Raw genomic sequence first — 16,049 nt, 5'->3', positions numbered from 1 at the left:
GGCTACTTTAATCTGTCAGAGTAAAAGCACAACAAAAGAATATTTAACATATACATTTAGCAAAAATTATATTATACTTTTAGGATTATTTAGTATTTCTAGCAACATCCTGTTCCAATAACTCATCATAGCATGAAGGTGATTAGTTTAGAATGGTAGGCATCCATCCTGGCAGGCTGTACCAAAAGGGCCAAACGCTTGCCAAAAGCATAGGTCCTGTAATGGATTAAATTTCTTTTCCATAATCTAAGGACGAGCCTTGCAAAGTTTGCAGAGGCTCATCACCAGGTGTCCACTAGGTGATAAATTTTTATGGTCACAGTAATTCATAAAGCCATCTATTAAGTCATGGAAAAGTTGAGACGTTTATCGTTGGAAGGAACATACGTGTGGAAAGAATCACAGATCTTTGCAGTGCTTATAGATTCAATTATTTTTCTTTTAAATTTCAATTTTTTACTATTACTACCACTATGATTAAAAGAGCATGTGGCAGCCAAGTCTGACATTCCCAGCTATAAGTAATCTAAAAGTTAAATAAGAACAAAAGATGTAAATTTGCATTTATGTCTATAATATCTAAAACAAATCAGATTTTAGATCATCTGTGTTAGCACTATCCTGAATATATAAGAGATCTTTTCAAGAAAAGTTAAAGCAAATGGGATAAAATGGGTTGAAGTTAACGAGAAGTGGATTGAATAGGCTATTGATGCGAGGGGAGAGGGAGAAGTAGCAGGGAGAGAAACTTTTCTTCCAAGCTCGTCTCAAGAGAGCAAGAGGCCTTTCCTGAAACTAGTCTCCAGTAACTCCCTGTCAACAAAGTTATTTTGTATTTACTTTTTATGCATTTGTATTTGCTTCTAAGTATACATGTTAGGGTTTTTTTTTTTTATTTTCCCTGTGAAAGAATTGAAGTTTCTTGAAGGCACAGAACCAGGGCCCACATGTGGCCTTCTGGGTCCTGATTCGAAGTTTGACAGAACAAATCCTTTTATTAAGGGGATTTGTTCTGTGAAGTTTGGATTCAGTCAAAGGGCCGCACTTGAGGACTAGAGGGCCACATAAGGCCTTGAGGCCACAGGTTCCCTACCCCCGGCAGACTGTTTCATTTTTACCTCTGTATCCTCAATGCCAAAACAAATGCTTACTGACTGAACTCCAGAAATGTTCAAATACTGTAACAGGAGTAAACAGGATGATTTTACCAAAAAACCTGAAATTTTTGGAGAAAAGTTGTTTTACTCTGCTTGATATTAGGAAATTATTAACAGCCAAAATTGTCTAAGTAGTCATAGAAATGATAAGGAAGATAAATATCTAGAGATTAAAGTGGTTTCAAAGACTAGTTTATTATATCAAAGACAAGTTTAGGTATATGCCCTCAGGTCAATGCTGACTCATTCCAATACCTCTAATAGTCTATTATTTGTTAAAAAAAAAAATCCACCAAAGCAAGGAAAAAAGTCATCAGGACATGTTTAAATTATACTCAGTTGCAAGCAACAGTAAAATAAAAGGTTTTCCAATAAAAAAAAGAGTAGAAATAATAAATAATTTTGTGCTTAAGGGTCTTGGGTTTAATGACCACATTTCCCTTCCACGTGGAATAAGTAAGGTACAAAAAGTTTCCATTACCTTCCTTTTTCAACCAAGAGCAAGACATCTGTTTTTTCTCCATTTTGAACCACTGTGCTGATTGCTGGAACAAAAAAAAAATCATAGGTTTCTAAAAGTTAAGGCAATTGGCAGATTTTTATTTCGTGGAAACATAACTAATTTTTATGCTGTAGCACTACCTGAATTTTCAGAAGAATCACACACAAATGTATGAATAAAAATGCATTACCTAAATAAAGCCAATTTGGATTAGATGTCCTACTCCCCCATCAGTATAAGTAATCAAGAGTCTGCCACGATGTATGTCATTAATTTCCTTAATTAATTTCCAAGGTGGCAAAGATATTTAGAGAATTGATGTGCATATACTGATAAATACTCATAAATATATTATCATGTAATATTACTATAACTTAATAACTTTGTTGTTCCTCCTTCATTTTCGAAGAGAAACAATGATGTCATGGGTGATGTCTTGAACATGAATTGAATTTAAATGAGGCAGGGTTGCACAATCGTCACCAGCCTCATTCTCTCTTGTAGAGTCACTGAAATCCAGTGACAAGACAAAAGTCAAGAGCACTGGTGATAGCCCTGTATGCAGTGGATGACCTTGGCCTCTTTGATGTCTGACCAAGCTCTAAGCACCCCACAGTGCCTGCTTCAGGCACTCCACGGCCCTCAGAACATATTGTTCTCATCTGCCCATTCCACCAGGAGATGTCCTCAAATGCTTGGGATAGACGGCCCCCTAACTCAGCGACGGGTTTGAGCCCTGTTGGTTACCCTCAGTCCGGTTTAGGTATCTACTGAGCATGCTTCAGCTTCTTATAGACACAGGTAAGAGATGGGTAACAGGGAGACAACAAAGGTAGGGCTCAGCAAGTCCTCATATGAGAGGTCCCAGTCCACCCTTAACATCTCAAACACACCCTCAATAAATTTAAACACAATATGAATTATTAGCATTTAAAAGGGTATGATTCATTTTTAAATGAATATTCATTAATTTTAGGATATGGTTTTTTTTTCCCCTGATATACTCTTTTCATCCTTAGAATTTACTTTATCCTTTATTTTTTGGATACTTTTCATACCCATGAGCCAACAAAATACACGTATATTTCAAAAAGTAAAATATGTAATACCAAACAATTATTTCCAGGAACATTTGAGATTTTATCATTCAATTAATTTTAAACTATTTTATCTGATAAAAAACTTAGCCAACATTTCTATAAAAGAAAAATGATAGACGGAAATACCAGATTATATCCATTTTCATTTCCATAAAAAGATATTTCTATATAATGCTAAGTCAATAATTTTTAAAGGTAGGACTTGTAACTTTCAAAATATGGTATGGATTGGATGGCAGGAAGAGATTCTCCCCTGTCCCCCCAAGAGGAGTGATAGCTACCACTAGATAAAAGAGAGAGAAGTACATTCTGTATAGACATCTACATCTTTCAAATACCAAACACTACCACATTTAGTGGAAAGAAATGGATTTGGAGTTAGAGGATCTAGATTGAAACTCTGACTCTACTACTTATGAGATGAAGGGAGAGAGTAATATTGGCTCATACACAACCTACCACGCACTACACATTGTGGTAAGTGATTGCACGTTTGATCCTTACAACAACCTTGGGAGGTAGGTATTATTATTATCCCCATTTTAAAGTTGAAGAAACTGAGACAGGCAGCAATTAAGGGATTTGCCCACAGTCACAGAACTGAATTTGAACTCAGGCCCTCCAGATCCCAGGCCTAGTATTCTATCCATTGAGCCACCAGCTACCTTCTGTCAAATCACTTTAACCTCATTAAGCCATAGTCTCTTAATCTGTAAATGAAGGGATTTGTTTAATCTCAAGTGTCTGTTCTAGCTCAAAATCCCATGTTAATTCCTATTTCTATCACCAACTAGTAGTAAGACTATGATGCAGTCACTTAATCTTTTCTCATCTGTAAAATGGGGATATAACTACCACCTGTTTGAAATACCAGACTAACTGGGTTGTAGAAAAGAAAGCAGTTTTTTTTTTTTTTTTTAACCTATGAAATGCTATGGACTGGGAGCTACCATCATTTTATTACGTTGGAAGAAATAATTTATTCAGTACACCTAAACAAATAAGCTAAAGGTCTACAAACATATAGATAAATCACCACCCATTCCTATTTTGAAGATTTTGACTTAAAATGAAAAAATTAAAACTTATTTTAAGGAAAAACAAAATGGGAAAAATCATACTTAGCTCCTGTAATCTCCTTAAATACATCAATTCTTCTTCAGCATTTTCCATTTGAAGGCAAAAATGTAGTCTAGATTTGTCTATAGCAAACCATCCTTTTTTCCACTGATCCAGAGTATGGCAATCTTTGTAGTACAACTGACCAATCAAGTCATACTCAGCTTCTGCTAAGTTTTCAGCAACAAAGGGAACAAAATGCTATGAAAACAAGCACAAAGAAGAAGTTACCCTAATGAAAATAAAAACCCTACATTCCAAAAAGTGGAGAAAAGATAAAGTAACAAGAAAAATCTGTAAATGCTCTCTAAACAGTTAGCAAAAAAATACAAACTGACAAAAATTTTATGCCTCTAATATTCAGGAAACAGTGTATTTTAAAATTATAATTTTGATCTTTAAAATGGTAGTATTATATCAATCTAGAAAGAAATATTCTTTTGGAATTCATTCCTAATTGATATACTAAGGAAAATATTCATTCTTTGGGGCATGAGAAGGATAACAAAACTTAAAAAACACTAATTTCAAAAATACCTATATTAACTTCAATTTATACTAAAATACTTAATATCAGATGCCAAGAAGATGGTAGTAACAACATATTTAAATTTTTCTCTAACATACATAAAGAGGGAACAGCAGCACTTTAGATGAGCAAGAAATCAGGAAGACCTGAGTTGAACCTCCTCCTGGCACTTACCAAGTATGGAAACATGGGCAAGTCACTTAATCTATCAATGCCTTTGAATACTCCCTAGGGTATATTATGATTTCTACTAAGTCACAGATAGGTTATAATTTGGGTTGGTTAAAAAGGTTTGCACATTGAGAGTTTCCCATCACAAGCAAAAATCAGAAATACTTCATGGGGTATTTATATAGCATATTAATACAGTTCTATTGATATATATTATGTATATAATATTCTGTTATATCCAAATAGTATATTATATAATATAGTATATATTTAGTTAATATACCATATGTGTATTATGTATCAATAATAATTTAAATAATAAATATATAAAGTCACAAGAAATTACCTTGGGATAAAAATCTTTATATTACTGAGAAATAAAGCTCTCTCTAAGAAAGGTTTCTCCAAGTTCCCTATTACAACAATGGTTGCCATTAAAAGGTCTTGATTAGACGAACTACGATGAAAGTTACCTTTGCTATTGCCTGTGTCCATTTTCTTTTAGTCTGCGCAGTTTCAGCACCAAATAAAAAAGCACGCTCTGAGACTAAGTATATTTCAAAGGTAAAGATGGGCCTAGAAAAAAAGAAAAGAAGGAAACATACAAGTGAATTTTTATAGTAAAAAACTAAGCACCCTCGAGTAGAGCTCAAAGTTTTCAACTGTCTTAAATACAGAATGTATTAGGGAAATAAATGATGTGCATTGACAGTAGCACTGATATTAGTTTGTGAAACATTTCTCAACAATAAACTACAAGAAAGATTAAGGTACCTAAAGATGAAAGTTTTAATTGCTTCAATCTATTAAGTGCCAAATGCAGTAATTTTTTTGGTTAAACAATAGTTTATTTAGTTATTTAAAGAGTTAAATGCAAGTTGTTAATAATAATAATTAATAATAATATAGCACCTAAAAGGTCATAGACTCCATTCATATGGTGCTTTTAGGCAAAAACAGTGAAAAAAGTTAACTCTCATCTATTTTCCATCCACTCTCAATATATCTCATATATACCTAGGTATTTGCCCATTGTCTCTCCTATTAGAGGTCCTTGAGGCCAGGGGCTGTTATTTGCCTTTCTTTGCATTCTCATCACTAAGCATAGTGCCTCGGAATAGGCGCTTAATAAATGCTTGCTGACTCAGTGACTAAATGCATAAGAAATTACTCTATAATAAATACATACGATAAATAGAAGGTACAATCAAATATGGATGAGCTATGATTATTACTAGCTATTTTATTTCTATCCATGCTAAGAAAGGTTTCACAAAGTAGCATTTAGGCTATGAATTATGTCAATAAAAGGATAAATTTTCTAATAATTAAAGCTGTTCAAAAATGGGAGATAATGAGACATCCTCATTCAATTCAACATTTATTCCCATAACTTCAGGTAAAGGCTGAATGGCCACTTTTTCAGCAAACTGTAAATGAGATTCATGATTTCGACAGCATTTTGCTAGATAGCTCTGATGTCTATTTCAACTCTGCAATTCTATAATTCCGTTATACTTGTACGCCAGACTGTGGCAAATAGATATCAACTGAAAGGGTTGCCTACAAAGAAAATCATTTACCAAGTGACTCAAAATGTGAATTTTAAGGATCAAGTTCCAAATGTCTTCTGATTACCATTTTATGATTTTACCTAAAAGTGAAGAAACAGAAAAATACAGAATCTCTAAGATTTTGCTCCCCACCCAGACAAAGAACAGTTCTGATATAATGTGTTTCCCCTTCTTTTTTTGTCATACTGCATCACTTATTTTTCTATTTTTATTTAAATAATTTGAATTATTTTGTTGTAATTAATTCAGAAATGAAGTCATTACTACTAAACAACTTAATGTACAATTTCACAGGACAAAACACACTCAATGCATGGCTAATTTACTCAGAATGAAAATGTTACTAAGATTAAAATAAATAATAAGGACATTTATTCAAGTGAAAAAAAGTCCAATGAACTTTTAATGTAGCCATAATTATGACTCACATCACGTGGTACATGGGAATTGTTATGTAAAAATGGAAATATATTTATTATAATTATATCTAAATTACACAATTATACAATTCTCTTCCCACTTCTGTAAAAAAGTTATCATTGCTACATTAGCATTAATTAGAATTGTAAAATCAATATTTAATCTTATTTTAATATTTACTTTTGAAAGGAATATTTAACATACAAAATTACTTAAATGATAAAGCATTTAATAAGAATTCACGGTGTGTCAGAAATTGCATTAAGTGCTGAAGATACAAAGAGTAGAAAGCAAGACTTGATGCCCTCAAGGGTCTTACATTCTAATGGAGGAAGACAACACACAAAGGGGAACTTACTGTTTATTCAACGAATATTTAACAAGGGCTATTAAAAATATAAATATATACATATGCACACACACATATGTGTGTGTATGTATGTGTGTAAACCTACATATAAATATATACATGGACCGGGTACTCTATTTTACTAGGGACTATGACCACTGAGCATGTGTCCTGAAGACTAGAAACAGGAGAGAGAAGGGCTCAGACACCATAACACACAAGGATGGACTGAAGCAAGTAGGAATGTGTAGTTTGGAGAAAGAGAACACTACAGAAAGCATGCCAGTTGTCATCATGTATTTGACACATCATCATGTATCACGTGGAAGAGAAGAGACTTGTTCATTTGGCTCCGGGAAGCAGAACTAGAAGGATCAAATTTGAAGAAAGGAAAGTTTAAGCTTGACAAAAGGAAAAACCTTCTAACAATTAAATGCTGTCCAACAATGAAATGAAGATCCCTATCATGAGATGGCCTTCTATTAGATGAAAAGTTCTTGTTTCAGTGTGGATTAGCTTGGATGACCTATAATGTCTCTTCCAACACAGATTCTGTTGCCTAAAGTTAATGTTGGCAAAAATCATGATATCATGATAAGTATTCTTGACTGGGTTGCAATCCATATTCAAAGATAATGATACAGTTACAAAATTGCTCATTAGAGTAGTAAGAATGATAAAGCAATAAATCATTTGATGCTAACAATCAATGCTTGATGTGTGGAAGAACACCAGATGAAAGGAAAGATCTAAAAAGCAGCGCCTATAAATTAATGAAAATAGTGACAAATTTTCAAAAACTTTCCATGTCAAAGAGACCTAAATGTTTCTAATATAGGCACTCAAGTTGATTATAAATAGCAGCACTGGTGAATAGCTAAAATGCCATTTATTTCACAATACCAAGCATTGATATAAATCTAATGAAATCTGCCACTATACATGAAACAATACTGAAAATGTTATGTTTTAATAAGAAAATAAAAATACTCTCCTCCAAAAAGTCTGAATTACATATTTTCAGAATCGAGGTCCAGAGAGAAGGAGAAAAGTAAGTATAGCATTGAAGACTTGAAAGGGTGAGGAGGAAAAAGGAAAATTCGATTCAATTAAAAATTGATAAGAACCTATCATAGGCACTGTGCTAGACTTAGGGAACACAAGTCTAGATTAGAGACTAATAGAGTCACAAGCATTTTAGTTTAATAGGGAGAAAGAATGCAGGGACAAAAATAAAATCATGAGAAAATAGGAGAGATGACTCTCTGTATAGTTAATACGATTAATACAATTTGAAGATCTTTCTCATCCATTAATAGGCCCATTGTGACCTGTCTGAATCACACTGAAGCCTGAGTCACATAAGTCTGTGGTGGGAGAAGCTTGCAGAAAAGTTAGAGCAGGAAGGGTGGAGCAGAGCTGAGAGGAAGTGAGACAGAGCAGTGAGAGCTGGGAAAGCGAGAGCCACAGAGTAGCAGCTAGAGTAAGTGAGAGAGGGAGTGATTTTACCCTTGTCTGTGGGAAGCCAGACAGAGGGAAGGCTTGGGGATGGCGGTACCCCATGCATTGATAATGTGTATAGATTTCTTTGTTGCTACGATGGATTTGGCTTTCTGGTGTTTGAATACATCTTTTGGTTCTGCCTGCAATGAAGAGAGTCTGTTTTATCTTGCGATTCAGAACTACCCTGGCATAGCCGTAGCTGCTATGGGTGTTGCATTGGCGCTACACTGTCAGGAAGCAAAGAAATAGAAATGATGGTATCTGTGTTGGGCTTTGAAAAAAAAAAAAGGAGGTAGTTTAACAGATAAAAAAAGTGATAAGATGGCCATACATTCATGGGTGAGAAAGTGAGCAAGTAAATGGATATGGAAAAAGGAAGGATAAGAACAAAGAATTGTGAGCAGACCAATTTGGCTAGCATGCAAACTATACAAAAGGGAGGATAGCTAAAGCTGGAAAGGTAGGTTGAACTCCAAAATAAATTTATATTTTATGCAATATGAACTAGGAAATCAATGGCATATTTTCACATTCTTGAGATAATTTATGTGAAGCATTTTGCAAACCTCACGGAGTTATGTAAATATTAGCTATTATTACTCATTTTGTTTTACAATTATCAGTCTTTAATTTATCAAAATTACCTGAAGAGTTTTAAAAAATTGAAGCAGCTTTTTTATTTTGTAGACCAAGAAAATACAGATATTCAATTAAATGCTAAAAATGTTAGAAACTGTCATTTAATATTTTATGTTATCATAACCCTGACACCCTCACTGTCCCTGAACATAAATCTCAATGTCTAAACTTACTCAAAACATCCATTTGAGTTGTATATTACAATTTCTCTGTTATCTCACTGATGTAGATACTTCCTCTGATATTAGGTAGACAAAAATTCATCTACACCTAATCTTTTTGTGACTGGATACTACTCACAAAGGATCTCCTACATGTTTGAGATGAAAGATACTGTAAGAGTGGCTATGAGGGTATGAGTGCAGCACTTGAACTGTCCATATGCTATCACTTCCCCTTTCAACATCACCAGCGCATTAATATCTCCAGGCATCTATTTCATGGATATCTTTTAATCTGCTTCTTGAACATAGGTCATCAGCAGCGATACACTGCAGCTGAATTACTCCAACCAACTCTTCAGCATTATCCTTCAGATCACCTATAATTTTGATTCTAAAACAATTATGGCATTCCATGATTTGCAATGATGTGGAATCTCCTGAAGAATACTGATATTAAAAAGATGGGTATTTGCTTCAGTGAGAGGCTTAGCAGCTTGGCACAGTGCCTGGAACATAGTAGGGCTTAATTAATGTTTACTGAATGAATGAATTTAAGGCTTGGATGATTTGAAGAAATGCACGATTTCCTAAATGCAATCCAACTCTCTTTCCTTCCTCCTCCTCCTATTCAATTCTCAAACCACTTAATTGTCCATCTGCAGTGTGTAACAGACTCACTCAATGGGTTTTCCATGCAACTCTATATCACAGTCTAGACAACAGACATTTTTCACCCACTGTGTGTTTCCAATGTGGACTGCTACATCATACTCTTTTGAGCGCTTGCAAATCTCACTGCAGATTTTCTATAATATTGTGGGGTTTAATACACTCAGCTTGTCATATGCAAACAAGAGAATATGAAGAAGTACATGTAGGGAATTCTTCTTGCATTCAGAGGTTAGGCTGACATTCTCTATGATAGTGGCAAACACCTTTGGAATGCATACATCTCTCCTGTTTTTACTGCAACTACTGTTGATCATCAGATGACCACTGAACAAAATTACCGCTGATAATACATTTATCAAGAGATGTGTATGATCTTTACTTATATGAAGCTGGTATTTTGTTGTCAAGTTACCTGGTTTTCAAAAAAAAAAAAAAAAAACCAAAACCAGGAGAGTCTTAAAGGCTGCATTCTGCTCCACAGTCAAATGATTTTTCCTCCTCTTCAAACAATAGTCAGATATAGTTCCTGAAAATTTCAGTGAGTTAGATGACAGAAAAAAATATAATCTATTATAGGAACCCAATTACAATTACTCAACCCAATTACTCTTCCCTTCATATATTTTTGTCTAAAGTTCCCTTGATACATGTAGATTTCTGCAGCATTTACTTCACAGGATTGTTGCGAGGAAAAAACAAGATTATGTATATAAAGTGCCTGACAAAATTTAAAGCACTATACAAATGTCTATTATTAATTTTATTAGTTTTCAAAAGTTTCATAAAAATTAAAAGCTAAATACGCGGTTTAGTAGATGATGGTATGGTCTCTATCCTATTTTGTTGGGAAGGGGGGGTAGTACCAACACTTTTCATGTTTTTCTATTACATTATTCTGGCACCTCCTCCCTTTTCAAATATTCCCGGAACTAATCCTTCAATGTTTCTAACACTGTATTTTCTTCAGCCTCATTTTTTTCTGTTTGTACTCGATCAAGTCCAACTGCTCCATCCCTCTTTGACTTCTTTAATTCAATTTCTGTATATGGCACAGCCAGGACTGATGTGCTATAAATAAGGAACATTAAGATTCAACTATCATGGATAAGGAAAATATTTTGTTACAAGAACTTTGGCTACTCCATGGCATTTTTTTCTGTTCATTATTCTTTTACTTTCATTTTTAAATACTCTTGGGATTATCTGGCTTAATCTGCTCTCATGTCAAGCTTTTTGCTGACTTGTTATTCTACACATTAACACTATATTCTATGCGTCAATACTGTTCACAAACTTTGACCGTCCTCTTTTCAATAGAGATATATAAATAAGTTCAAAATTTTAAGTGTTGTCTTTGGCTACCATATCTCTTTGCTTAGTAAGGAAATGAAGTTTTTGAAGGAATTTGCAAGTTGCAAATCAGTTATAATATTAAATTATAAAGCATTCCAAAAGTGAACCTTATTACACATAAGAATTAAACACTTCAGCAATTTTTGTGCCAAATGAAGACATATGGTATATAAAAACTCCAGTAATGGCACTCAGCAGAATGTTTAGAAAAATAGCTTTAAATTTAATCCAGATATAGAATTCACCACTTTCATATTATCAAATGAATATTACTCACTATGTCAATCTTAAATGCCCATCAAAAATTCATCTCTTATTTTGTGGGCCAGCATTAATGTAAGCACTAATGTAACCCAGAATATAAATTCTCAAATGGAATGTTTTTTAAATAATAGAAGGATCAATATTAGAAAATTTTGATTTTGAGAAATGGAATAATATAAGGTTATTTAGGTCATTCGAATTAATTTAGACATTTTCGGGGTACTATTTGGTAAACTTGTCATTTTCAAACTTTTTAAAGATTTCTCTTTGGATTAGAGAATCATAGATATAGAGCTGAGAAGGATCCTAGACATTATCTGACTGAGCCCTTTTATTTTACGCAGTGGGAAACTAAAGTCCAAAGATAAGTTAAGTGGTTTACCCCAAGTTAGCTAATGAGGAACAGAGGCAGAATTTGAACTCCCATTCTCCAACTCCAAATTCAACGCCATTTCCATGAATGGATGTCCTTTATTGGGGACTATATTTAATAGGGTTTTTTTTTCTTCTAAAAGAAAGTCCACGAAAAGTATGGGGCAGCGATAACAATGCATAAATTACTTTTTGCAAAAATGCATAAATACATTATCTTACTTCTGAAGCATCTAATTTCAGAACCTACCCGGCGTTTATATAGAAGTCCTCTTTGTGTATAGCAAGGCAGATAACTTCATTCATATTAATCGTGCCATTAGGAGTTGTTGCCTTATCATTTTCATAATAACTCAAGAAGCCCCCTTCCAAAACACACCATTTTTTATTTGTTTCTGTGTTTTAAAAGAAAAGAGAGAGGGAGAAAAGTTGAACTGTAACATATGGAAATCAACAAAACAATCTGCTTTTAAATTGCAATCTAACTACAACAGTCAGTCAGATGAGGAAAGGACCTCAATAGTCCAATCCATATCTAAAAAGATAAACAAACACCTTTTTAATACCTTTCTAACTCATACTTGAAAACTTTCTAGAGTACACACTGTACACCTCTTCACCAAACACTCTTCTATATCCTATATGTAAGGCTTTGTTCATCATCATTCTAATTGATCAACTCCAAATTCACCAATAACCAATTAATTCCTAAGTTATTCTTCTCAGTCTTAATTCTCCCTGACCTTTCTCAGTAGACATGGATACTGTGCTGACACTCCGCTTTGAAACATGTTCTTTCTGGCTAGTCAATCTCTTTTGCCAAATCTTTCCACATACCCCAAAATGCAAGAGTTTCCCAAATCTCTGTTACTGGTCCTCTACTCTATCTATACTCTCTTATGAGAACCTGGCCCCTATTAATATTATCCTTATGGAGATGAATCATCAGTATCTCCTGACCTCATCTTTCTGATTTTCATCCAGAATAGAGACCAGGATCAAAAGGAGAACTAGAAGTATGCCAACTGAAGACAAAAATTATTTTCTTGGAGCAGCTAGGTGGTGCAGTGAGTAGAGCACCAGCCCGAGTCAGGAGGACCTAAGTTCAAATTCAGCCTCAGACACTTGACACACTCACTAGCTGTGTGACCTTGGGCAAGTCACTTACCTCCAAGTGCCCTGCCTTCCCTCCTCCAAAAAAAATTTATTTTCTCCATTTCCCAAATGGGAATATTATTACCTTGTGGTTAAGTGATCTGTCGAGTAGCTAGTATCAGTATTTAAACCAACCCCAAATCTATCTCAGTATTTTGCTCTTTCCCTGTGCCAGGTATTTTTAATCTATGCCAGGAATCCTTAACCTAAGGTCCATGTTAATTAACTTCAACATGGCACTAAAATTTGGCTAATTTTAAAAAATGATTTAAAATCAAAATACCATAAGACAAGATATTAATACATGAAAATCACATATAAAGTAATTTACTTTTTTCAGCTAAACATACTGCAATGAATAAAAGTAACTGTACAAATAGGAGTGAAATGAATGGATAAAAGATTAAGCACAAATATTCTAAATGCATCACCTTTGGATATCTAAGAAGTTTTACTTTAAGAAATAAAACATTAATTTAGATTTGGCTCTAACCTCACTATAACTTTATTTAAATCTTATCTCTCAAAAAAATTTGTCCAATATAAAAAAAATCTCTTAATAATATATTAATTGTCCTTTAGGGAATTAGAATAATTAGTATTAGAATATGAGGGAAAACTCCCAAGCAAAAATATGATATTCTTTTTTTACGAGCAGTAGAAATGGAGACTAACTCAAGACTCAATCTATTTTACACCATAAGGTCATGTCTCAGTGTTCACACTGTATTAAAGGACAAAGAAAAATAATCCACATTTTCACAGGTTCCATGTAAAGGGTGAAGATCAAACATTTCACACTGATGCATATAGTGAACTAGTAAAACATATGGAGAAAAAACATCCCAGTTATAGTCTTCGAAGTAAGTTAGATAGAGAACAATGCCTAAGATATATCTTCAGATGACTTAGGAATGGATGCCTTTAGATAAATAAGACACATTCATTCATTCATTCAACAACTATCTAAGGTACTTTGAGCAAAGCATGGTACTTGACACTACCTAGGATGCAACTTATACATGTTCTGTTCTACAGCAGTTCATCTCTGCTATTTTTAAGGTTAAGAAATAAACTGCATTCAGAGGAAGAAGATTCCTATGTCAACTATTCTATCATGAACAACTCACCAAACTTTTATTAAGTTCTGATTATATGCTAGGAATTAGATATTACCTGGACAAAAAAAAAAAAGGATCCTGCCCTCAAAAAGTTTACCTTCTTTCACTACCTACGTGACCTTTCACATATCCCTTCAGCTGCTTCAGATACCTCATCTGCAAAATGAGGATTGAGACTAGAGATCTGTAAAATCCATGACCGTAAGACGTATACCAAAAAAAACCCTCAAAGCTTTTTGTATTAGTGCCATAATGACAGTACAATCAATATCTATATGGAATTCAGAGATGGATCAGGGAGACTTTAAACAAGAGATAGCATCTGAACCAATATGCCTTCAAGGATGAGTATTGTTTTTGTAAGAAAAAGATAAGGAGTGATATTTCTCTGATCCAGAAAATAACCAAGAATATTTGGAGAAAAGTAAGCATCCTGGTTGGACTAGTACGTATGTGTACAGAAAAATATTTGGAGATGAAGCTGGAAAGACAGAGAGATAGACCTTGGGGTCTAATGATGAAGTTCCTTGGATGTCAGGCTATCAAGTTTGGACTTGATTCAGTAAGCAACAGGAAGCCAATGAACATCCATTAGCTTGGAAACAGAAAGGATGGATATTGTAACAAATAAACAGTATAGAAATCATGGGAACCTAACTTTACAAATGTTAACCAAAAAAAAAAAAAAACACAACCCTCTAAAAAAAGGGATTATGTCCAACCACTTTTTAAAGGAGATATCAGAGTTGGAAAAAATTTAGTCCTGCAACACATCATTACCAAAAGCATTTATTAAGTCTACTATTAAAGGATTCAGAAAGCTAGTTACCTAAACAGAAAAGTCATAGCTATTAACCGTCAAGAGTTTGAAATATGTATCCCCAACTATTGGTGCCCCTCTCAAACTACCTGGTTTATAACTGCTTTATGTACGTCTATATGTTGTTGTTTAGTCATTTTCAGTTGTGTCCATCTCTCTGTGGTGCCATTTTGGGGAGATTACTTGGTGAAGATAATGGAGTGGTTTGCCATTTCCTTCTCTAGTTCATTTTACAAAGGAGGAAACCAAGGTAAACAGGGCTAAGTAATTTGCCTAACTTGCCCACAGTTAAGTAACTCACACAACTAGTGAGTGTCTGAGGCCATATTTGAACTCAGGTCATCCTGACTCTAAGCCTGGCACTCTACCACTGTATCACCTAGCTGCCCTTTGTGTACATGTATATGTGTGTATACATACATATATACATACACATCTACATGTGTACATCTGTATTTATTAAATTTGATATGTATTTATTGCCTCCTGTTAGGACACATGCTTACTGAAAGTAGTGATTGTTTCATTTTTTACACTTATATTTTCAAAGCCTGGCATAGTTTCTGCCACATGCAAGACACACAGAACAATAATATGTGTTGACTGATTGAGGCTGTGGGCAAATACTAACGCATTTGCTCATTGCAGGTATATAATGCAATGTTTCAAATGAATTCAAGTCAAAGCTTCACTATATTAGACCTGACAGGGAAAAAGAAAAGTCCTCAAGCATTGAACTGACTGGAACCCAAATGCACAAACCTACAAGTGTCCTACTCCCACCCCCACCAACGAAACCAACAGGGAACACTTAACAACTAACCAATTAACAGGAACTATTTGGCAACAAAAAAAGCAGATTTGAGGAAACTCATCCCAAGAGACCCTCTTTGCACAATGCTTGACAGAAAAATTCATTACTCATCATAATGAGGGTAAAATTCACTGCAAATAATGAAAATAGATAAAATGAGGCTGGAGGGTTATTTGACTGCATGGACTCTAATGTCCATTCTAGCACTAGGTCTATGATCCTGTGATAGGACTTGGATACCGAGGGTAGAT

At 34.2% G+C, this 16,049-nt stretch overlaps 1 protein-coding gene across 2 annotated transcripts in view; it reads right to left on the bottom strand.

The window, feature by feature from the left end:
• ARAP2 (ArfGAP with RhoGAP domain, ankyrin repeat and PH domain 2) overlaps positions 1-16,049 on the bottom strand; it is a 199,225-nt gene that overhangs the window by 80,013 nt on the left and 103,163 nt on the right. For both annotated transcript variants that reach the window (XM_036763354.1, XM_036763355.1), the window contains exons 15-18: positions 12,139-12,283; positions 5,052-5,154; positions 3,881-4,079; positions 1,639-1,702 (exon numbers count right to left, since the gene is read on the bottom strand). In XM_036763354.1, coding sequence (XP_036619249.1) covers positions 1,639-1,702; positions 3,881-4,079; positions 5,052-5,154; positions 12,139-12,283 — 511 coding nt within the window. The remainder of the gene's footprint in view (positions 1-1,638; positions 1,703-3,880; positions 4,080-5,051; positions 5,155-12,138; positions 12,284-16,049) is intronic.

This window comes from Trichosurus vulpecula, chromosome 6 (assembly GCF_011100635.1).
Source record: "Trichosurus vulpecula isolate mTriVul1 chromosome 6, mTriVul1.pri, whole genome shotgun sequence".
In the NCBI taxonomy this organism is placed as follows: Eukaryota; Metazoa; Chordata; class Mammalia; order Diprotodontia; family Phalangeridae; genus Trichosurus; species Trichosurus vulpecula.
This window is presented reverse-complemented; position numbering and strand designations above follow the sequence as displayed.